The sequence below is a fragment of the Gopherus evgoodei genome, chromosome 3, assembly GCF_007399415.2.
Source record: "Gopherus evgoodei ecotype Sinaloan lineage chromosome 3, rGopEvg1_v1.p, whole genome shotgun sequence".
Classification (NCBI taxonomy): domain Eukaryota; kingdom Metazoa; phylum Chordata; order Testudines; family Testudinidae; genus Gopherus; species Gopherus evgoodei.
The window spans coordinates 199,332,824-199,358,283 of NC_044324.1; the positions used below are offsets into that span (position 1 = coordinate 199,332,824).

The window sequence follows — 25,460 nt, forward strand, 5'->3', positions numbered from 1 at the left end:
TTCATCGCAGAAGAAGTTGCGGTGGGAAGGATCCCCACGGCCACCAAGGGATGGACGACAAGGGAAAACCAGAGGAACTCTATCAAGTACCCCAGTGGATGATGTCCATCACCATCAATAGGTGGTAATCTTGCCCCAATTGTAGGCGAGCCAGGCAAGATGGCCCACAAAGATGATCTGAGTCACTGTGGGAGAGGTAGGAAGACGTTCTTAGGTCTCAAGGGAAGAGTCAAAACAGCTGTTTGAACAGACGGTGTGAGGTAGCCGAGGCAGCAGAAGTGGCAGAGGCAAAATAGTAGGGTTGTTGAATGTGCAGACCATAGTGAGATGGCTCCCAGAGACATTGAAAGTAGGGCTGGTAGGTGGCATGGAAACAATCATCGTTGCCTGCGGGTCGTGGCCGGGGTAAATACCAAGCAACTGCAAAGTGGCATGGGAATCCTTGAAAGAGTGGAGGAATTTGTCTGTCTTGTCACTAAAGAGGGAAGACCCTCAAGAGTGGTCTGGACCTACGTAGGGAAGCTAGAGAATTGGAGCTAGGAATCCTGGCAGAGAATGACTCCGGTCACTAGAGTGTGGGTTGCAGTGTTAGCGGCGTCGACTGCAGCTTAGAGAGCCACCTTGGCAACCAGCTTGCCTTCATCCAGCAGCATCTGGAAATCTTGCTGTTTCTCCACCAGGAGGAAAGCCTGAAACTCCACCAGCTTCAGGTAGGAAAGGAAACTGTATTTTGCTAAAAGGCCTAGTAAGTGGCAATGCAGAACTGGAGGCCTACAGAGGAATAAACTTTGCACCCTAGAAGGTCCAATTTCTTCGCCACCCTGCCCTCCCCACTCCTCTGAAAGCCTGCTCCTGGCCAAGCCGGAAGCCGGAGTGAGACCGGGGAGCTCGCGTTCCTCTACCTGCCTGGGGTAGGGGGGCCCCGAGAGCAGCCCTTGACCCATTCCCCACCCAGGTGAAGGGCCCATGGCTCCCCATAGCTGCCGACCCAGCTCCAGCTGGGGGGAGGAGGAGGCGAGGCTTCGAAGCCGGGCTATGGTAAGAGCAGCCCAAACAGCAGTGGGGAGCCACAGACCTGCCACCTGCCCTGGCTGGGGGTCCTGAGGGAGGGGACACAATCTGGGGGCTGTTCTTGGGCCTCCCTATCTGGGCAGATGGAGGGTCCACGGCTCCCCACAGCTGCCTGGGTTCCAGCTGCTGGCTTTGGCCCCCTCGTTCTGGCGCCCCTGAAGGGGGGTGGCCTTGAGGTGTTGCTGGCGGGAGCATTCAGTCGCTGCATGGATCACAAGTGAATTGAGTGGTGGATGGGGTAAACAGAAAGTCTGTATCCTTAAATCAGATGAAGTAGCAGCGTTCAGCACACTTCGTAATAGGGGCACTGGAAGCTGGGGTGTGCCAAACTGCTTTGGCCAGTTGGAGGATGGCCGTGTGGATAGGGAGGACAGTCCGGGAGGGTCGCAGCAGTTGCAGAACATCCTGGAACTGGTTTTGTGCATCCTTGACCTCCACCAGGAGGTTGAGAGCCACAACCACTCACCAAAGCAGGTCCTGGTATTGGCTATGGTTGCCTGAAGGGTAGAGGAAAGGAGAAATAAGCGCATCATCTGGGGACAATGAGGCCCCAAGGGGGACTGCCAGTGCCAGTGGAATGGGAAACTCCTGCAATTCTTCATAAATGGAGGAGGGTGCAGTGTGGTGGTAGCAGCAGCACCCCGCAGTCCCGTTAGAGGCTGAAGCAGACCAATAGGCTCAGGCATATGTGCTGCTGGGCATCAGTGGCCCCCAGGGATAGCAGAAAAACACACTGGCAGAAGATCCATATGTGAGCAGAAAGGGGGGCTGTTGCCAAGGATCCAGGCTGTAGGTGAGCAGGTGAGAATAAGGGGTCTGGCTCAGAAGTCCTCTCAGACTCTGAGGACAGGTCCAGCAGAAGCAGGGCCATCGGTACTGGCTATGCTGTTGGTGCATAGCGAGACAGTGCAGGGCATTGCTCAGGGAGGAGTAGGAGAGGTTCATTTGCCAGAGATTTAAGCCTAAGGCATCCATGGAACCAGGGGGAGTCAGCATATGTAAATGCAACTCCTGGAGTCCCTGTCAGACTAGTAAGGCCCATAAGGGTGGAGTGAGGTGAAAGGGTGAAATATACCTCCCCGCTATGTTCAGAAGAGGTACTTTTCCATTAAAAGTAAAACTATGTACACTGGTGGCACTGACGGACACTTGGATCTATTCCTGGCTGCTGTCCTCAATCCACAAATTGTCCAGACAAGGGCAACATATGCACTCCCATCCTATTTACATTTACAGTTACTACTTGTAAGCATTCTAGCCAAAGTTTTCAAATTTGGGTGTCTAAATCTAGACACCTTAAGTCTCTATTTACACACTTAAATAAGTGGTCTCATTTTGAAGTGTGCTACTCAAGCATATTTCACACTACAGTAAATTGAAACTGGATTTTCAGACCCCCACCTCTGAAAATCAGACCACTTATTTAGGTACGCAAGTTTGATATCTACTGTATGTTCAAGAGGTCAACGTAAGTCAATGCAATTAAAAAAAAATCACAAAAACAACTAGGATCTCCCATAAATTAAAAATATGTATTTTACTGTGGGACCATTATTTCAGTTAAAAATTGCAGTTGGCAGGAACGTGCCTCATTCCTGTGGAGTCCCACGTTTTTTCTATTTAATTAATCCTGCCAGAAGGACAGTCAATCTGCAAATAATCATACAGCAATCTCATTCTATTACATTTTCCCCATCTATATTAAGGCAACATTTTCATGGGTATATTGGGATGCTTTGGCTTTCATACTTTGTATTCTGAAATGCTAGGCTGTCATGTGCAAACATGTTTTTTCACAATATGTTTAATATGAATGCTGGCTATTATTCCCTCATGCATATCTTGCAGGAAGAGATTTCAGGTTTTCCCTAAAATACCCCACTGAGTGCACATAATTTTCAATGGCTCCAACTCAAGACAGGATTTTAGTGTTCTACCATTAGAAATATGCCATTATAATGACGAAGTAACAGAAGAACACAATATTGCCATGCTGGATCATGCGAGTGGTCCCTCTAGTCTAATATCCTATCTTCCAACAGCAGTCTGTACAAGATGCTTCAAAGAAAGGTGTATAAAACAATTCAATACACTGTTATTGGAGAACTTCTCCCCCAGCGAGTTTCCGCTTAAAACTCAAAAGTTAGGGACTAGTATGGCCTGAAGCATGAGGGTTAATACTCTTCCAAAATTCTTGTTTAATCTTTGAATCCAAATAAGCACCTAGTTCTTTTTTGACATCTGATAAGTTCCTGGCATCAGTGATGGTGGCAACAAATTACACAGGCAGTGAATTAGGTGAAAAAAAAATTTCTATTTATCAATTCTGATTTTGTCACTTTCAAATTTCATTCACTGTCCCTTTGTTCTTTCATTCTGAAATAGGGTGAACAGAAGACCCTGTTTCACCTCTTCTATATCATCCATTATTTTATAATGCTCATCTTATTCCTTTCCTCACTGAGATAAACAAACAATCTCAATCTTTTCAATCACTGTTCATGAGAATTTTTCCATCCTCTTATTCTCACTGCCTGTCTCTGAACCACCTCTATTTCTGCTATATAATTTTTGAGGACTGAACACAGGCCTCCAAGTGAGGGCATACCACTGATTTATATTATGGCATTGTACTACTTTCCAAATTATTTTCCAGCCATTTTCTTATGTATCCTAACATTGTTTTTGCTTTTTTTTAATCACTGCTGCACACAGAGAAGAGCTCTTCATGGAATTTTCCCAGCAATGGCCAAGCCTTTTATCTGAGTTGATAGTTAAATTAGGACCACGTAAGGTATATGAGTAGCTCAAATTACTCATTGTAATGTACATTTCTCATGGTATTTGTGAACATTGAATTTCATCTCCCATCAGGTTGTCCATACACTTAGCCTAATTAGGTGTGTTTGAAGTTCCTCTGTTTTCTCCCATCTTGAGTAACCTAAATAATTTTTTGCCATCTTCAAATTCTGCTACCTCACTGCTCATCCCTTTTCCAGATAATAAATATATTAAAGTACAATGAATCTGGTATTTAACTTTGTGATACCATACTGTTAGCCTTTTCCTATTACAAATATTAACCATTTACTCCTATCTTTGTTTTCTCTCTCTTAGCCAGTTTTTGATACATGACAGTAACTGGCCTCTCACATCTGATTTTGCTAACATTTAAAAAAATGAAGGATTCAGTCAAACAAGTCAGAAGCAATTGTTAAATGATCACTGGCAACAAAAGAAAAAACTAATACAAAGAGATGAGGTCTCTGAAGCAGATCAAAGCAAATCCATGGAATGTTTTGAACTATCACATGCAATAACTGTACAGTCTGTGGTGTTTGAGAATGGCGGGAACATGTTCAGTCTTCTTACTATACATGAGAAAGGAGGCAGAAGTATTCTACATATACTAGAACCTAGGGAGCTGAGACTCTGGCTGTATGTGTACACAGCTCCCAGAAGTGAGCCTCCCAGCTGGGTCAACAGATGTGTGCTAGCATGTTTGCGTCAGTGCTCTAAAAATAGCTGCATAGACAACAGCTTGAAGTTGCAGCTGGAGCTCAGGTTCTAAAACCTGCCGCACCCCTTGGCTTTAGAACCTGAGCTGCAACTTCAAAGCACTACCTACACAGCTATTTTCAGAATGTTAGTGAGAACCTCTCTACCTCAAGGCTGTCAGCCATGGCTGAGAGACTTGCTTCCATGGGCTATGTGGACATACCCTGAGAGACCTAGGAGAAGATAGCAGCAACAGTCAAGATTAGAAAAGATAAAGTCACAAATGAGTGGAGGCACAGTACCCAGGAAAATCGGAAATGTTACAGACATGGCTATAGAGACAGATTTACAGATATGGGAGGAGAAAGAAAAGTTCAGGGTCAAGGATAACGTCAAGGTTATAAACAATGAATTTGACAAGGAAGATAACAGATAGGCAGTTTTGTTTGAGATGGTTCCTCTTGCCCAAGAGAAATGATTCCTCCTTCCATGCACTGAAGCATGGCATGGAAAAGATTAAAAAGACAGTTATAGTTTAATATAAATCCCAATGGGAACATGTCTATCTCGAGGTTTTAGTTGTTTAATATTTTGTGTTTGTTCATGGTTGACCGTCAGATCTGAGCAGAAGCAATGAAATTCATCATTCTGTAGTCAAGTGTTTGCTAAAATTTTCATCAAGACGTCTGGTGCGGCTCATTCCTACCTGAGCTACATTTTCAATGAGCTAACTACAAATTTTAAAAAATGAAATTAAAAAAAATACAAAAACTTACCAGAAAAAGGATTTCTGCCAATTATCAAGACATTTGGCAAAGACATCATGATCAACTGTTGCAAAGTCTCCTGTGGAAATTGATAAAATTAATATTTTTAATTCATGTGTACTGAACCAAGTCAAACATCAAATGCTAATCACACTGAAACTGAAGTCAGTGAAATAGGAGTAGCTTCAAAATAATATATATCTTAATTCAAACTCATTCACACATATTCTAGATTTAACTGTTTGGGCCTTATAAAAACCTTAAAGCTTTGCCTCAATTCTACAAAAGCTTTGTTCTCTTTCTGGTGGCTGCAGAACTGATGTAACTGGGCACTGAAGGATCATCCCAGTATAGTGAAATCCCCTAGTGGCACAGAGCCAGCATACAGATCCTAGGGCAACTACAGATCCTGAATCAAAGGAAGAATGCAGTAAAAAAAAAAAAAAAAAAGCCTTTAAAAATTAGCTGATATTTACAGTCCTATTAATAGACTATTGATAAATGTATTTATTTATTTTATACTTTATTTATACTGTAAGAAAATGAAAATTACAAATATTGGTCATTCCACTTTCTACTAGCTGTTCTTTCGCTTATATGTTTTAAGAGAGAGTTATGTAGGTATTAAGTGAATCTAAAACAAAATACACAGGTATTCTTAAAATGCTTAAAACTGTAAGTGAAGCAAACTACTATGAAAGATTCACTTTCCTTTATTTCCAAGTACATACTTTTGGAGGCTTACCTGGACATGTATTTGAGACAATTAACACTATTAACAGCCAACCATCTGTGTAGCTGTGCTGGTATGATTCTGAGTGCAGAGAGGCGAAGTCACTATTTGCACCACAAGATTTTAGCCTGGTTTCAAGCAGGGGTAAGACAGTCTACACTAGGGAGTGCTATGGCAGAACTACAGAGACAGTGGGTCACTGAAAGCTGTAAATCAAGGCAAATCCCCAGTCTAAACAGAACCTAATTCTTTTGAGGCAGAGTAGTTTCCTTTCAGAGCCCAGATGTTCATACCACAGCAGATGCCACCCCATGTGAAGCTTTGAAGTAACATTTGTTTATTTCTCATTATGGCACAGATTCAACAACACGTACAATATCAATACCCAACAAAAAAAATAATACAACATACACACAATATGCAAGTACACTCTAGTGCAGTGGTTCTCAAAGTTCTTTTCTTTTTGCAGACCACTTGAAAATTGCTGAGGGTCTTTTCAGATCACTTAACGATCTTTCAAATGTTGTTTGTACCATTAGCTAACTATTATAAAATTATTATTAAAAAACGTAAATGTTTTTTGTTCTACAAATAAAAGCACACAACTCATATTTTAATATCAGCAGTCTTATCTTTCTAATGTGATGGCTGTGCCCTCTCTTCCCCGCCGCGGCAGCCCCCAAGCTGTGGCTGGGAAGGAGGTGGTCTCTCTCTCTCTCCCCCACTACAGCAGCCCGAGCTGAGGCTGGAAAGGAGGGCCATCTCTCCCCGGCAGCTCCAGCCCTGGAGCTGGGGACAATCACCTCTTTCCCTGGCTGCCGCAGCCCTGCACATTCCAAATTCCCTCCATCCCCTCTTCTGACCCCAATGCCCCCTCCCACCTACCCCCTACTCCGCCCAAGGCCACCACCTCACCTTACATGTGCATCTTCTCCAGGGTCCAGGCACCTAATTAGTGGAGCCACGCATGCCTGGCTCCACTAATTAGGTGGGTGGCCCTTCATTTTCTCGAATGGAGCTCACGGACCACAGTTTGAGAACCTCTACTTTAGTGATTAACTGCATTCAAGAGAGCAAATTTAAGAATTAAAATCAGAAATGCTAATTTACTTGATGCAGCCAATCTAAAAATGATGTTTCTGGGGATGGGCCTTGTTTTACAGTTAAGTACTGTAGGAGAGTTTTACACTTGAAAGTGGGATTCCTTGCAAGTATTCTTAGCTATAGCTAAACACTTATGGGTAACAGCTTTCAACATGTGGTATTGGGATGAGCAAATTTATAGCTCAACTGATTAAGATTAGAGTAAAACTAAATTAGACCTGTGTTGCATATGCCTTAAGTGACTTATACAGCAGACAGCAGAAAAAGCAAGGTGTAAACCTCTTAAGTTCCCTCAGTAAAGGACCAATCTCTTGATGCAGAGTTTTATTGATAGTAACAGCTGTTTAAGTTTTTAAAGATCCTGAACTACATGGCCCAGTAAATGTTACAGAAAATATTTAGGTGGTAGTTTTGGCCTACTTAAATATCAAAAATTTCTGATAAATAATCATGATTTCTGTATATCTGTGATCCTGACAAAAAGACTACATTCAACAATTTTGCTCTTTTCCCATTAAAAAAGGCTAAAAAACTAAAGGAAACGCAGAAGATTTAATTAAATGAAACAAGGACAAAAGATGACAAAGATAATGATACGTGTTACAATTATTACCTGTTGAAAAGAGACTACCAGGCTAAAATTATGTATTTTAAAAAACAACATTTCTTTTTTATATTGCTAACATCTTAAATTAGTCAATCAGAAAGCATTTTAAAAATACCGGGCTGGATCTTTTGGCCACAGCTGAGCAGCACTCAGTTTATATTAGAGCAGACAGATGTAAAGGTGGTGTAATGCTCACCTTTGTACTCTTACAATACTGCTTTGTCTGTCTTGCTTGGCTAGACCCCTTAGCATGAATTAGAGCAGCCTGAAATGAAAAATTAACTACCATTTTTGGAAACGTTGCCAACCATTTGCATAAACTTTTCTTTCTTGATTATACAGTCAACTAAATAGGTTTTAATTAGTCTGCAACTCTGTTGCATAGAGAACTATAAAGTGGCTGTAATACAACTATAAGTAACTACTATACATCAACTCTCTGTACAATTGTAGGACAAGGGTAATGTGACTCCTTAAAGATCCTTTGATTTTTTTGGCCAAAATTTTTGTTATATTACTACTAAGCAGCTGCTAAAGCTGTCTATTTCTGCCCCTCTAAAATCTGACAATATGAATGCCATTACAAGTCCTACTGAGTAGTGTTCAATGAATCATGAGGGCCTAATCACCTCAACTTTGAACTGTAATCAAATCTTGACCAGAGGTTGACTCTGTTGCTACTTCTTTCCTACAAATACTCTGAAATGGTAACAAGAAGATCAACAATAAGAGGAAACACTACCTGTTGTCAAATATATATATCCTCGTAACCCTCCCCATCCAACACACACACCTGGTAACTTTGAGCAGAAAAGGCCAAATAAAAAAATACGTTGACTATGCTATTGTTATAGAAAAGACACCATATTAGAGAACAGCTCCTGGCTTTAAAAATTAGAAATTAAAATCAACCAAAATAACCCCAGAAAGATATTTTACAGAACCGTTAACTTTTTTAAACTGTGTTTAAAATCCCTATGAACTTGGACATTAAAATCAATTTCCTGATTAAATTATTTTCATTTATTGTACATACACACTAATTTTGTTATTTCCTACTTGCTGAAGTCATGAGAGATGAATTACTAGCACTAATATTCTTTTAAATATAGAGAATATACTTCCACATAATTCCACAGAAAAGATTGTGTATCTATGGAACTACTCAGCTACTGACAGACAAAACTAAGACAATTTGGAAAGAAATGTTCTATGGGATAATTTTCATTCTCTGAAAGATGTCTACTGGTTTGGGCTATAAAATTATGGAGTATAAAAGTTATAGGACGCACTGCAGCATTAATGGTAAGAATGGAATTTTAAATATTTCACTACAAAAGTACACATGCTTTCACAAAAACAAGGTATCCAATTAAATGTTTTTATTAGACTACAGATACTATATGAATTTAAAAAAAGATAGATACATGATAGGAATCTTTTCTTTCAAGAATAGTAAGTAGTCATCACCACCTAAAGTCTGAAACTCATTAAATGTAACCTAAGTTATGCACCATCTTCTGTCTCAAGGACAGATTTAGCATTTTATTATCCAGTTTAGCTGTGGCCTTACTTAAGGTGTTGTTTTGGCCAGAGATATGCATACATAAAAATGTGTTTTCTCACACAACCTATCTGCTCGTGTTGTGTCTTGGGCCCTATTGGCTTACTTTATTAACAAAACTGTACTGCTGTTAACACTGCATAACCAATAGGGCTATGGAAGAAAGCTGGGTTCTATTGTGCCTCGCTCATCAATAAAATTGTCAATTAAATTCTAATTTCAGAATTTTTATTCATGGTGATGTAAAAGGCAGAAAAACACACTGATTTTCAGCAGCTCAGTTCAATTTGATATATTGTCTATTTTTTTTAAAATCACCCTTTTACTTGTAAGCTGAGTAATGTTGGTTGCTCAGAGCTGCTTGAGCAGGTTGCTGGAAGGATTTTCTTTTTCTTTTTTCTTTAAAAGAGGAGCAAGGAGCTACTAGATCTGGGACTAGCCTACACGACAAAACTTGAGAAGCTGAACAGCACTACAGTGACTCCATCATTACTCTCCAGAATGGTAATGGGTAACTACTCCTGTTTCTCAAAAACTGTCACCTGTTGAGTCCCTTGGGGTTCCATACTCTTCTCTGTTCTCTTTAATATGAGAACACTTGAACAAATAATGAGGCTTTGTTGTCATCTATACACTGATGACAACTATATTTCATTTCCCACTGAGACAACTATAGCTAACATTTTCCACAAGCTAGCTCCTGGATGGAAAAGAGCTGGCTCAAACTCAACTCAGGCAAGACCAAAGTGACGATGGCTGGACAAAGGGAAACTAGTTAGGACACTATCCTCCTCCATTTTTCCAGTGAAATCAACCTGTTCCCACTAATCAAAGTGATGCAAAGCCTAAGGGTCCTGTGTGACTTATCACTGAACTTGGATGATCACATAGAATCAAAAACAAAGTATCTTTTTCGTTTTCTTGCTAGGAAACTCCAACTCTGGCACATGGATTAGGACCTGGTCACAGTGGTACGGGCATTTTTCACCTCTAGACTTAAGTACTGTAATTCACTGTATCTAAAGCTGAATGTGCAAATAATGCAAAGGCACCAGCTAATGCAAAATAGAGCTGCCCCCTTTTTCCACAATTTAGGCTAAATTCATCATGTCTGTGCTCCAATCCCTTCAATGGATCCCTATACAGTTCTGCTGCTAATTAAAATCTTCAAGGCGCTTAACAGATGAAGTCACAGCTACATTGGAAAAATGGGTAATATTTTAAAAAATTCCTAATGAATAAGAAGCTTAAATCCCATCTTCAAAAAAGTGACTTAAGTATTTAGGTGCATAAATATGAACGACTTTCAGTGAGACACAGGCTCCTCCTAAGTGTCTAAGGTCAGGTCTACCCTACAAACTTATATTGGCATAACTTTGTTGCTCAGGGATGTGAAAAAGCCACAACCTTGAGCAACACCATTATACCGACCTAACCCACAGTTGACTGAGCTACCACCTCTCCCAGAGGTGGATTAACTACACTGACAGGAGAAGTTCTCCCATTCGAATAGTAGCATCTTTACTAAAGCACTACGTGCAGCTGAACCACTGCAGAACTGAACATGTAGATAAGCCCTGAGTCACATTTGAAAATGGGAATGAGGTGTTTCTGAAAACTTCAAATCTACATGAACTGCCGAGAAAGACATGTTCCTCTGGAACAATGAAGATCACAAAACCCAAACAAAGCATGTGAGAGCTGGAGACAAAGCATTCTCAATTGAGGGGATCTGGCTAAGAATAAACTTCCAGATATTAGATGAGTGTATGTGTGGCTGTGATTGTATGTACTCTCCCTCAGGGTGGAGTGGTAGGGGTACTACAGCAGCCTGGGAACATATGTGGAATGTGGGGGAGGGCGTCCCAGAATGCAGTTCTTGATAGGCTGCAATGGGAAGCAAGCATGGGTGACTTGGACCAGAAGGTATGCAAGAGTCTTCAGCATGTCCATCCAGTGCTTGAGAAATGGTATCATGTCCTGCTGCACGTCTCTGTCCTTTTGTTGCGTGTTTCTCCTCTCCACACTCTCCCTTTCCATTCTGTCTGAAAGAGTACTCCTCCGAGGCCTCTGCTCGGTATCCACAGCACCAGAGGCTTGCAGGATCTCTTGGAATATGTTGTGTTGCATTCTCTCTCTTCTCTTCATCTGGCTGAACTGCTCTGCTGGTGTCCCCTTGATCGATGCAAGTTACAAGCACTACATTTTCATTCCCCTGGGTCTCATAGAGCATAGCAGCAATCCCAGCCTCAGTGAGTATGGCCTGGGGACAAGGGGGCGATTTGGGACAATAAAGGGAGGAAGGGAAAGCAAACGAGCACAAGTATATGCGGTTAGGGCAACTCAGCTGAATACTAGCACCATTTTCCACAGATGATGATGATAGCAGCTAATATCTCACTCCTGTGGGTAATGGAGGCTGAAGGGGAAGAGCTCCTGCATGTGTCTGGCTGCAGAGTAGGTACATATGCTGCTAGGCTGTGAGCTGCAAAGGTGCCTGCTGAAATAATTGCTGACTGACATGGGGAAGTGTCCTACCATAGTGGAAGAAATAAGGGAGCCCTCCCGAAACACCTTCAGCAGAGATTGCATACTACCTCCAGACTACCTCACTATCTCTACTGAGGATTCATGGAACATCCCAGTGCACATAAAAAAAACCTGTTCCACGGGGCCCTCTCTGCCTATCTGTACAGGAGAATGAGAAGCAGAGAGCAACTCTACCTTTAATGCTTATTGTTAAGCCAATTAAAAAATAGTAAATGAACAGATTTGTCCCTGAAATATCAAAGCAAACTGCATACTTAACAGAGGTTCCTTCTCCTGCATCAGGCTCGCCGGTGTTGGACTGCTGGGTGTGGTACAACTGCTCCGGTGTCAGAAAGAGGTCCTGGTTCACCATGCCACTGCATCCCCTGGTTGCCTGTCCCCCAAACTCCTCCTCCTCCTCTTCTTCTTCTTCATCCAACACCACCTCCTCATTGTGCACTGTGGAGGCCTGTGACTCCAGCTCCGCTGAAGTACTCCCGCAAAGTACCCACTGGGCTTTTGGCAGTTGTGGTAGGGTCTCCCCCAAAGATGGCATGCAGCTTCTTGTAGAAGCAGCATGTCTGTGACTCCACACCAGACTAACTATTTGCCTCCCCTGCCTTCTGGTACACCTGCTGCAGCAACTTAATTTTCATCTGGCATTGCTGCGTGTCCCTGTTGTAGCCCTTCTTCCCCATTCCCTGAGCGATATGCTCATATATGTTGACGTTTCTATTGCTGGTTCGGAGTTGTGCCTACACAGCCTCTTCTTCCCACAGACCCAGGAGATCCACCATCTCCTGTGTACTCCAGGTAGAAGTGTGTCTGCAGCATGGAGTCAACATGGTAATCTGGGCACTTGCTATGTGAGCTCTCCGTGCTGACTGTAGCGAAGCAACACCTCCTTCTGATTGTCCTGGGAATTAGTTCTTCCAGCCCGGAGCGCCCTCTGCAGACTGATGTCTCGTCTGCCGCTGGCCCGTGTCCCAAGGTAAAGGGACCCCAGTGCCCCTTTACCTTGGGTGCTGCCCCCTGGCAGTACCTCCACTCTCTGGGTCTCCCCACCCAGGGGAACCTCCAACCCTCTACTCCCCACCTTGCCTCAGTGGCTACTGCCAGTCACCATGTAGCCCCCACTCACTGGGGCAGACTGCAGTCTACATCACTCATCATTGGCAAGAGGAGGTTCGACCTGCTGCCTTTGACAACCCTAGGCTGTACCTCTGCAACCCCAGTACCCTTCCCTGCCTTTACCAAGGCCTGCTGCCTGGGGGTTTTCCAGCCTAGAGTTCCCCAGCTCCTCTGGCCTTTCACCAGCCCTGCTCCACTCTAGATACCCTGTCAAGCTCCCAAGCAGCAAGGCCCATCTCTCTCCACAGCCAGAGAGAGACTGCCTGAGCTCCTGGCCCACATCCTTTTATAGGGCCAGCTGTGGCCTGATTGGGGTGCAGCCCCAGCTGTAGTAGCTTCCTCAATCAGCCTCATCTTCTGGCTCCCTGGGGCAGCTCTTTCCCAGGGCTGTTTTAACCCTTTCAGGGCTGGAGCGGGTGACCACCCCACTACACTGACCAAATAGGAAATGGAATTTCAAAAATTTGCAGGGCTTTAAAAGGGGATGGCCATTTACCTGGCTGCCAAGCAGCAGAGTTCAAAAAGATGACCAGAGCTGTCACGATGAGGCATTGTGGGACACCTTCTGGAGGCCACTAAAGTTAACACAACTAATGCAGTGTCTACACTGACACTGCATTGACCTACGCACTACACCGCTCACAGAAGTGGAGCGAAGTTTGTATAGTTGGCATGTTACATTGGCAGGATGACTTTTTAGTTTACATGCTTAAACAGTTAGGTCGGTAAGCTATATGGCAACGACCTAACTCTGTAGTGTAGTGAGTAAGTTTGCCAGATCTGATGAAGAGCTCTGTGTAAGCTTGTCTCTCTCACCAACAGAAGCTGATCCAATAAAAGATATTACCTCACCCACTTTGTCTCTCCAATGCTTTAATAGATATCTTCATTCTCCTTTCAATGCTTAGCTGTCATTAACATCAACAGAAGTTAAACTTTTGCATTAAGGTAAGAATATAGAAAATTTTCCTTTTCATGAATTAAGGAAATTAGAAACCAGAAAGATTCAGAGGACAAAACAACATTTTTAAGAGTGAATAATGTAAAGGAAAATTACTTTTTAATTACTGTAACTATGCAGTTTGATCTTGAGCTGGTAAAACCATCTAAAATTATTTAACAGATGTTATACAGTTTTTTTCTTTTTTTCAGTGGCAAGGGTGCTAAGCAGAATTAGATGAGTGAAATTTCTATGTTAATGACATCACATCCTAAAAACAGTCTCAAATGAATATGCAAATATTCTAATTATCAACAATTTCATGTTTGTAAGGCTAGTTATTCTTCCAACTGAACAAAAACAAATTCTCAATAGGTTCAATTAATGTTGACAGTTCTTTGTGATGTAAAACAGTTTCAGATAGTGTTGATACCAAGCATACCATTTTTCTTGAAATAACTATAATATTTCTAGATTACCTAGCTACATTGAACAGTGGTTTTCTATTTGCACTCTCGTGTGTGTGTGCGTGTTTTAGTATGTCTTTCTCTGGAAATCCCTACTTCCCTCACTCTTCCTAGGTGAGGAGAGTCATCTGACTCTGATGCTCCCCTACCATGCTCGGTTGCAGGTGGGTGTGACAGCATGAACATGTCCCTGCCTGGGACCAGGTCCAGAACTTTTGCCAGCATTGTCCATGCTGAATGCACTGGAAAAGAATGTCTGACACATAGAACCAAGGCCCTGAATGCTGGAGTGAAACACTAAGCAATTTAGGATAGGAAGCAAGAATTCCAAACAGTTTCAGTTGGAAATGGTAATTGATGTATATGGAGATCCAGATACGGATACAAAGATAATTTCCTAAACTGGAATTTTGCCAGGATATCATGATTAACCCTGTTCTTGTAAAAAGTGCCAGGGAATCTGCAACAACAAGTGGGAAAGAGCTAAGTTCACTTTTCACCCAAAAGATAGTACCCAAGTTACTTCCACCGCACCGTGCTAACTCAAAGTGAAAAGTGCTATATACAGAGTTATCAGTATCACTTCATGCCAACTAAAAAACTGACTAGGTACAACCCCTATTATCTTGTAATAATTGCAAGTAGTTCTTTAATAGGAAAACTGGAAATATAAAACCAACTTGAATTGTGCAGTCTTTGTGAAATTGTCGCCACCGAAACCAAATGGAAAGTTTTACTGTTATGCTGAGAGATACTGGTGACTGCTTGAATCACAAACCTTTTTGAGAATGCACTTGAACATACCCTTCAATTAATATAACTTTCAGGATGAGTTAACCAGAAGCTCCCCAACCCATTTCCACATAAGACTAAAGTGGTTGTGAAAACCACCCAGGAGTCTGGACTGAGTGGACAGAGGGGTTTTGCTGAGCATATTGTGTGTGGATGTGGGAAGGCAAAACACACAGAAACATAGATAGATTTTAAGTGATTATAAGTGGTAGACATAAAAGATCAGAAATAGTTACCAAAGAAAATGAAAGATAAGTGCACAATCTAAATCTTAAACTTTATTACACTAGGTAGGACCGGCTCCAGGTATCAGCACACCAAGCAGGTGCTTGGGGCGGCCAAGTGGAAGGGGCGGCACATCCGGGTCTTCGGCGGCAAGTCCCTCAGTCCCTCTCGGAGGGAAGGACCTGCCACCGAATTGCCGCCGAAGAAGAAAGCGACACGGTGGAGCTGCCGCCGAAGTGCCACCGATCCCAATCGTGGCTCCCCTCGCCGCAGCTTGGGGTGGCACAAACCCTGGAGCCAGTCCTGACACTAGGCAGTATTTAGATCAAGCAGTTTTCCCACCCAACTGAATGTTACAGTTCATAATATATAAGCCTCTCTCTCAAGCCTGGGACAAGTCTCCTCAGATGAAGTCTTCTGTCTTTCCAGCATTCTTGTTGCTTCCATAGGTGGAGGAGGAGAAAATTCCAAAGCACGGTGTCACTGTCCCCTATTTTATGTCCTTAGTCCATGAGCCTAGGGCCTTGCCTACACTACAGTTTTGTTGACAAAAGGCAGCTTTTGTCAACAAAACAGAGGATGCATACAAACTATGATGTGACTTTTGGTGGCAAAAATGCCCTGTTGTGGTGACAAAATAAAACCACCCCAACAAGAGACATAAGGCTTTTTGCACAAAAGTTTTGTCGACAAAGCGCCAGTGTAGACATCACATTTGATTTTTCTGCTTTAATTAGCTTCCAGATGGTGTCCTACAATGCCAATCCTGACCACTCTGGTCAGCAGTTTGAACTCACTGCCCTGCAGACAGGTAAACTACCATCCGTCCCTGCCCCTTTAAAGCCCCAGGAATTTTTGAAATTCCATTTCTGTTTGCTCTGCGTAAGAGGTTTCATCACATCTCTCCAGGTCACTATGCTGACTCCATGAAGCAAACACTCTCCCTCTTGGATCACTGTGGATCTGCTAAGTATTTGGGGAGAGGAGGCTATGCAGTCCCAGCTGCACTTCAGCTGTAGGAATTTTGATACCTACAGGCAAACTTCTCAAGGCTTGTGCAAAAAGGGGTATGACTGGGACACAATGCAGTGAAGAGTGAAGAAAAGGAGCTAAGGTAGGCATACCATAAGGCAAGGGAGCCAAACCGTCACTCTGGTGCTTAACCCAAGACCTGCCAGTTCTATAAGGAACTGGACACTATCCTTGGTGGTGCAGATGTGGTCACTGCCATCACCAAGAGCCCCGTGGATACTTTGGCATGCCTGGAGGTGGCGGAAAGAGGACCTATCCCGGAGGACGAAGTCATTGATGAAGAGGTGGAGTTAGATGACTATGCGGAGTCCCCAGCAAGGTCGCTCGGCGGGAACTGTTCATCACTCCGGAGGTGTCTAGCCAGTCTCAGCAGTTGCTCTCCAGCGAGCAAGAAGCAGGAGAGGAGACGCCTGGTAAGTGGCTGTGATTTGTGTAGTGCAGAGCTAGGTTCAGGGTATAGAAACGTACGGGGGTGGCTCTGTTTCTGTGTGCCAGACATTTCTCTGTGCACGTAATTAGTACGGCAGAACAGGGGCTAATGCATGCCAAGATCTCATGGGAATCCTCCAGAGAGATCTCTAGGAAACTTTGCTGAAGGTTCCTTGGCAGAGCTGCTTTGTTCCTTCCCGCATTGTAGGAAACTTTCATATTGTATTTTACATGGCAAGTTTGTAAGAAATATTACAACTGAATATGAATGATGAATATGGGGATTACAGGGTGTTATTTTGAGATAAGTGTGTCACACCTGTTTTTGTAGTCCATTACACTAGTAGGTGACTTCCAAGTTGTTATCAAAGGTGTTGGGGATCAGAGGCTGAGCAGAAGAGGGACTGCAAGACAGGTTTCTCTAACTTTGCATCGCCTTCATCTCTTAACACAGTGGTGAGAACATAGTAAACGTGGACAGTAGACTACGTCACTACTCTACAAACATACAATAATGATGTGTGCTACAGATGTTACCAAAGCTACACGAGCTCTGGTAGAGTGTGCTGTCAACTTTTCAGGTAGTTTCCTGCCCATTGCAGCATAAGATAAAGATGCAACTGGTAATCCATTTTGCAAGTGAGTCGAAATCAGGTGACCCTTCGTGTGTTCCATGTAGGAAACTAATAACTGAGTAGAGATCCTGAAAGGTTTTCTTCTGTCCAGGTCAAAAGCCAAAACTCAATGTACATCTAGGAGTGCAGCTTTTGTTCAGCCTTGTGAACACATAACTTTTGGGGAAAAAACAAATAAGAATATAGGTTGATTAAGATGGAAATGAGAAACCACTTCACACAGAAACTTCAGATGAGGTCCGCGCTGGACTTGTCCTTATAAAAAACAGTACAGCAGATCTGTGACAAGTGTCTGCAGTTCTCCCACTCTGCTGGCTGAGGTGATGGCTGAGAGATACAGAAACGAATAAGATGCTAGGGGCTTGAATGGGGGACTCATAAGAGCAGACAATACTAAATTTAAGTCCCAAGTCGGCACCGGGTCACAAACAAGAGGGCATAATCTATATAATCTTAAAGAATCTCGTTATGATGGGATTAATGGATACAGTTGAAGCTACATGTGTGCGACATTGACAGTTTCCAGGAAGCTGCCCAGAAAGACAAACATTCCATTTACTCAGGTAAGTAGTCCTTGTAGAAGGCTTCCTGCTATTAAGAAGAACATCCTGAACTACCACTGAGTAATGCACCTCTTCTGCATCTAACCACTGATGAACCACACTCTGAAGTGGAGCACTTGAAGATTCAGATGCAGCACATGCATGGTGGTTCTTGATTACTGACAGAAGCAGAGACTACCTGGTGGGAAACCAACAGAGCTTGGAATACCATGGTTATCTCAGCCAGCAAACCACTAGGAAAGGTAAGATAAGTACCCACAACTTATCTCTCAAGGAACAAACTGTGAACCCAGAGGCTCCAACTACTGACTACAGAGGGTAAGAAGGAATTGAAGGAGGGGCAGCTTCCCTACAGATACCAGTAAGGAAAACTCTCCAATGTTCACGCATGAGATGTGCACACACCTACAACATAATGGACAACTGTGAGGACTCAAAGAACTTTACCTTCACTATAATGATCATTTTACAGTTGCCAAATATGTCAGCGTCATCAGGCAGGAACATACTTACAATAATCATACATGACACAGCTTAATATTCAATTGATTTCAACATTCGATTGATAGATTATTTAACACGGTAGCCCAAGATGATACAAACGATCCAGGAACAAAATGTTATTATTAAAATCAATGAACAGTAAAATGGTGCCTCACTAAATCCCAATCCTGTATTGTGCATTGTATAGATTATAGGCAGACTCCCACATCCTACAGAACCGCAATGACTTCAGCAGGGCTATGTGGGGGGGCACAGTCTGCACACACAATACTAAGCCTTCTATCACATTAAAATAAAATAAAATAAAATAAAATAGCTAAGCTATAGCTGTAGGAAGCAGCTCATCACTGGGTTTATCAAGTACTTGATAAACAAGGGAAACTCAAGCAGATGATAAAAACAAACAAAAATCAAACAAAAAATTTAAGTAGTTCCTACAACAATAATAAAAATTTAATGACAGTCCTTATAAATGGGGGGGAGGGGCAACTGGCAGACATTGATTTCATATGTGATATACTTATCCCTTATTTGCACAAAAGGTACGTGGATTCAGAGGCTGCTAACTGATTAAATGATTTAATACGAGAGCAACTCTGAACAGTGAGTAGCTATATGGACAGATCAATAATTCACATGTTAGTTGTTTTCAGATCCCCTTCCTACTTTGGAATATGATCACCAGAACCAGGTGTACACTGAACAGTGGTAAATGTTGACCAAAAGATACTGTGAAAAAAATTAACTCTTACAGTAGTGGTTTTAATTGCTCATCTTGCTTTTGTTGGACTCAACTCTGAAAATTTAGTAAGAACATAAAAGGCAGCAAAGAGGAAAAATTACCTGATAATAAGATTTTATTTGCCTCACCAAAATAGACAAATTTTGAATCCTAAGTGACGCATCATTGTTGACTTTCTTATTTACTCTCTGAGTAGTGGATTTAGGATTGCTGCAAGAAAAAAGAAAAATAAAATTAATTACCAACAAGTATTACACTGAAAGATTCATATTTTTTAGATCTTTCTCTATACTAATAGAAATAGAAAATGACTGACAAATCCAATCATCTGAAACATCCAGCACAATTACTAATTACTGTGACTACTTGGGGCTGACACCCCAAGCCATGGTATGATTAATACAGAGAGCCAGATAATGGAGGCTCAAATGAACGGGGTTCTACTGTATATCAATTTACAGTACTCTGCTGCTAAAGATTATAAGAACAGATCCTCAGCTGATATAAATTGTGATAACTCCACTGAAGTCAATTTACAAAAACTAAGGATCTTGTGTTATCTAAGCTGATAAAATATTCCAACTGGAAAATATTAACAGTGTATTCTGAAGCACACAAATGCCTTTAGACTTATTTATCTTTATTTTTTGGTGAGAACTGGAAGGGGAAAAACAGGAGATATAGAGACCCAAGCATCTGGTTACACAGCCATTAGCTTTAATTAGGTCTGTGATTATCTACAAATCAAAGAACCATTGACAACAGCCATTAATATCTTAACACCCCCTTCTCCTCTCAGTTTTGCCTATTGTCCAAATAGTTTAAAATGTTGACATCCTGAATTACTTATCTCCCAGATAGAAAGAAAAGAAAGAATTTAATAAATTACAAATTGTGGGATGGAAATGAAGGGACACAAGGAGCCCCTAGCATGTGCAATGAACTCAGCCTACAAAAGTAACAAAGTGTGTGACTCTCTACAGACGTTTCCCAAGACACACAAACAAGGGAACCCAGGCAGACCCATCATATCTGGCCAATGAACTCTTACTGAAAGAATATTAGGCCCCAAAGAAACCATCCTCAAACCACTCACCACACAAAGGGCCGGCTTTCTCCAGAATACAACCAACTTCCTTCAGAAACTCCACAATATTAACAACTTCCCTCAGAACATAAAGCTTGCCACCTTGTACATCACCTCTCTGTACACCAACATCCCTCACAATGACATAATCGTTGCCGGCCTTAAATATCCACAAGATATTGGACAACACTCAGATATCTATCCCAAAGACATTGACGAACTCATCCATTTCATCCTCACTTCTAATAATATTACATTCAGCAACAAAACAAACACTTTGTCCAAACCATGAGAACAGTCAGGGGTACTAGGATGGCGCCCCAACATCCCAATCTCTTCATAGGCCACCCCGAGGAAGAATTACTGGACAAACACACCTAAAAACCAATGATTTATGGTTTATTACAATTATCTGTATCCACTGAAGCCTCCACCACTAAGCCTTTTTTTTCCCTTCTTCTTTTCCTCCTATGATTGTGGAGGTGTTAACAGGTCACTTCACTTTGAATGGTCCCGTGAAATATGCGTTAACTACTTATGCTAAACAATCTGTTCCACTTTGCATTTAGTTTTGACACTGAGGGCTTGGCTACACTTGCAAGTAACAGCGCATTAAAACAGCCCCAGGTACATTAGCTCACTCCCCGTCCACACTGGCAAGACACATACAGCACTCTGACTCCGCGGCTATAGTGCTGCTAGTTCTCCATCTTGGCGAGTGGAATAACGTTTGCTGCGCCCCCGCTGGCACACCACAGAGCCAGTGTGGACAAGGTGTTGCTTTACTGCGCTCTGATCAGCCTCCAGAAACATCCCATAATCCCCTTAAGTCAAGTGGCCACTCTTCTCATTGTTTTGAACTCACTGTAGGAATGTGGATATGCCGTTTGAAAGCTCCGTTTCTGACAGCCAGCTGCTTTTCTGCTCTGAGACAGATAAGTGTGCTCCAAGACAGATTAGTGTGGAATGCTGGGGGGGGGAGGGGAAAGGCGGTCTGCTGCTGTCTGAACTTACAAGACAGCATGCTGAAATACTCTCAGCCCCTCAAAAACCCACTCTCTCTCCCCCCACATACACACAACACATTCCCTGTCACACTCCACCCCACCTCCCCCATTTGAAAAGCACACTGCAGACACTTGAATGCTGGGATAGCTGTCCATAATGCACCACTCCCAATGCCACTGCAAGTGCCACAAATGTGGCCATGCCAGTGTGCAAGCAGCTGTCAGGGTGGACAGACTGCAGCGCTTTCCCTACTGAGCTCTCCGAAGGTGGGTTTAACTCACAGCGCTCTACATCTGCAAGTGTAGCCATGCTCTGAGTATATTTCCCAAACCTAAAGAAGAGCTCATCTCTCTCACCAACAGAATTTGGCCCAATAAAAGATACGACCTCACCCACCTTGTCTCTCTTATATCATGAGACCAACAGGGCTACAATAACATTGCATACATCTTGACGGGAGCAGCCACAAGGGAAAATGGGGGGGACAAAGAGCACTGGCATTTGATGGAGATAAATGAGAAGGCACACAGAGTTCCTGACATGGGGGAGGGGAAAATGGGGAGGCACAGAGCCTGACACTGGGGGGAAGTGAGGAATGGAGGCCACACTGATCCCCTGGCATGCTGGATGGGCGGAAATGCGAAGCACACAGTACCCCTGATATGGAGGTAATGCAGGGCACACAGAGAAACACAGAGTCCCTGATATGTGGTGAAAGGAGGACAGGGAAGAGGGAGCATGTGGGGAGGAACTGAGGGATGCAAGGAACCCTTGGTGTGTGCCATGAAGCAACAAAGTGTGTGATCCTCTAGTCAGAATTTATAATAAGCTAAAATATTATATATTTTAATGTCATTACTGGTAGGATATCTTTGAATTTTACAAGACTGCTATGCCAAAAAACAAAATATTGAAAATTAAGGACCTAATTTTGTAAACACTTAAGTGGGAATACAACTTTGCTCGCATGAGTTCACCATTGATTTTATTCAGTTCACCAAGATTATTCATATGGTTAAAGCTAAGAAAGTGCTAAAATTGAATTTTTAATAAAAACTTCTCCTGTCAGTGGCATAAAACTTTTGTCACTTGAAAATCCAACTGCTTCAGGGTCAACAACTAAAAGTTTAGACTTTCAAAACATTAACAAAATTGCTATGAATTATTTTTAGGGTTTGTCTTCACAACATAATTTACTCAAGTGTTACCCCTAATTTCATTCCTATCCACACACAAAAATCCTTAACTCAAGCACAGTGGTGCTCATGGCCTTCCTTAGGATTTGTGGGGCCCTATGCATTATTATTAAACTGGTGCCCCTATGCCCGACACAGCCCAGGTTCGCAGCCCAAGGAGGGGAGGGATGAGGCAGCAAAGGATACTGAGATGCCCGGCCCACCTCACAGCAGCAGAGTCATAGTTCCCCACAGAGACCCCCACACCCTCTCCCTCACGCAGAATGCATGACACTGGTGCATTCGGCTCTGTGAATATGGCCCCTGCCTAAGGAGACTGCAGTATGCACTAGATGTGCGGGAGCCAACCCGCTCTTACTGCTGTAGGTGAAGCTGCTGCTTGGGGAGACAAGCTCCCCAGCCCACCTCTTCTCCCTGTGGCCCCACCCATACTCCACTCCTGTCCCGCCCCAGGCCCCGCCCCACTTCGCCCAGGTCTTGCCCTCTCAGAATCACAGAATATCAGGGTTAGAAGGGACCTCAGGAGGTCACTTAGTCCAACCCCTTGCTCAAAGCAGGACCATTTCTCAACTAAATCATCCCAGCCAGGGCTTTGTCAAGCCTGACCTTAAAAACCTCTAAGGAAGGAGATTCCACCACCTCCCTAGGTAACCCATTCCAGTGCTTCACCACTCTCTGAGTGAAAAAGTTTTTCCCAATATCCAACCTAAACCTCCCCCACTGCAACTTGAGACCATTACTGCTTGTTCTGTCATCGGGTACCACTGAGAACAGTCTAGAGTCATCCTCTTTGGAACCCCCTTTCAAGTAGTCTCCCCACTGTCTCCCCCTCCTCTTTTCCCCCTCCCCCTGCTAACTCCCTTCCAGCCAAATCCCTGAACCCAAATGAAGTAAATGACATTTGAAAAAAACACCCTTCCGCAATTTCTTTCTAAAGAAAATGAAGCATGTTTTCCACTGCATACCAGATGGTGAAGACCCGACATGCAGAAGGTACCTAATTAAAAGCACTAAACTTATGAATAAAAAATGTCACTCACAGGTCTTTTGATATGGCCTGAAGTTTGTCAGACATTTATTTGCAAAAACTTTTTAGTAAGGGTGAGTCAGCTGTCCTGCTTAATAAAACATTACATATTATGGAACACATGATACAACTCGTCTCTGTTTACATTTTCTTAATCAGTATTTCTATGCTGATTTTATATTTTAAATGTACTCTTAAAATGTTCATAAAGGAATCATTCCAGATTACTACATAGTTAACTCACTGAAACAAAGACATTATTTTAAATTAATCAGTCACAGAAGGAAGGAGAGAGAGCTCAGTGGTTTGATTATTGGCCTGCTAAACCCAAAGTTCTAAGTTCAATCCTTGAAGGGACCATTTAGAGATATGCAGCAAGCAAAAAAAAAAGTTGGGGATTGGTCCTGCTTTGAGCAGAGCATTGGACTAAATGACCTCCTGAGGTCCCTTCCAACCCTGATGTTCTGTGTTTAGTGTATTCATAACAATGTTCATTGCTTTTAGAAAAAGAGAACACTAATTTACTTTGTGTGATCTCCATAACAATAGACATGTCTATGAAATTTCACGAACTTTAAAAAACGTTTCCCAAGATTTCAGGCATAACAAAGGATTTTATATCTTACTAGGTACTGATTTTGCTGGAGGATTCTCTTAAAACTAGTTCATCAGATAGTCAGAAGTAAAGAAAGGGAAACTCTTTGTCCAGCTAACTGGAAGGAAAGGGGTGTTGTCCCTTTAAGGGCTCTCTTCAACAGGAGGTGGCGGGGGGGTGAAGGTAGAAAGGGATGGACAAAAAGGGCAGGCAGACTTTGGAAGCAAGTTTTCTTTTAATTATAGTAATTAAAATTAAAATGTGTAGTTTAGATAAGGGTGGTCTTTTGAAGGACAGCCCTGGTGGTGCTGTTAGCTTGCATTGGCTGACCTGTCAGAGAGTAAAGGCTACAGCTTGAGTTAGTCACTGACAAGTTGTGCTAACACAATTACTCTTGCAGTAATCCAATCACTGTGTGATGTTCCAATGTTATTTTGCAGTGTGGCCATTCTCATTGAAACAAGATTACCTCAAGAGGAATTAACTCAAGCTATCTACATTCATGTTAACTCTGCAGCCTTACATACATACACACACACACACACACACACACGTGTACGTCAAAAATATAAGCCTAAAATTAGGCTCCTAAAGCTTATACTTAGCCATTTCACAGTGGCATTTTAAAAAGCATCTAACTCAGGGGTCAGCAACCTTTCAGAAGTGTTGTGCCGAGTCTTCATTTATTCACTCTGATTTAAGGTTTTGCATGCCAGTAATACATTTTAACATTTTTAAGTCTTTCTGTAAGTCTATAATATATAACTAAACTATTGTTGTATGTAAAGTAAATAAGGTTTTAAAAATGTTTAAAGAAGCTTCATTTAAAACTAAATTAAAATACAGAGCCCCCCACCCCGACCAGTGGCCAGGACCCAGGCAGTGTGAGTGCCACTGAAAATCAGCTCACGTGCCGCCTTTGGCACCCATGCCAAAGGTTGCCTACCCCTGATCTAACTGATCAGAAGCACAAGTCCAACTGATTGCAAACTGCAAACTTTGCTGTCAGGGTATAGCTTTGCTGAAGCATTCGAGCTTCCTGTACGTTGAGCTTCCACGAGTCAAGAAAGATAAGTGGTGTAAATAGCGCACAGGCTATCAATTTTGTATTTTGAGCTTGTGTTTCCTTCACAGTAAGGATATTAATGAGGCCACGGATTTATCTTTTTCAGCATAGCTGAGCATTTTAAACATGAAACTTCTCCGCAGAAAAT

At 42.5% G+C, this 25,460-nt stretch overlaps 1 protein-coding gene across 9 annotated transcripts in view; it reads right to left on the reverse strand.

Moving 5' to 3' along the window:
- The window catches only part of CCDC88A (coiled-coil domain containing 88A), a 356,902-nt gene that overhangs the window by 259,355 nt on the left and 72,087 nt on the right, over positions 1-25,460 (reverse strand). For all 9 annotated transcript variants that reach the window (XM_030557801.1, XM_030557800.1, XM_030557794.1 and 6 more), the window contains 2 exons: positions 19,435-19,543; positions 5,346-5,415 (listed from right to left, as the gene is read on the reverse strand). In XM_030557801.1, coding sequence (XP_030413661.1) covers positions 5,346-5,415; positions 19,435-19,543 — 179 coding nt within the window. The remainder of the gene's footprint in view (positions 1-5,345; positions 5,416-19,434; positions 19,544-25,460) is intronic.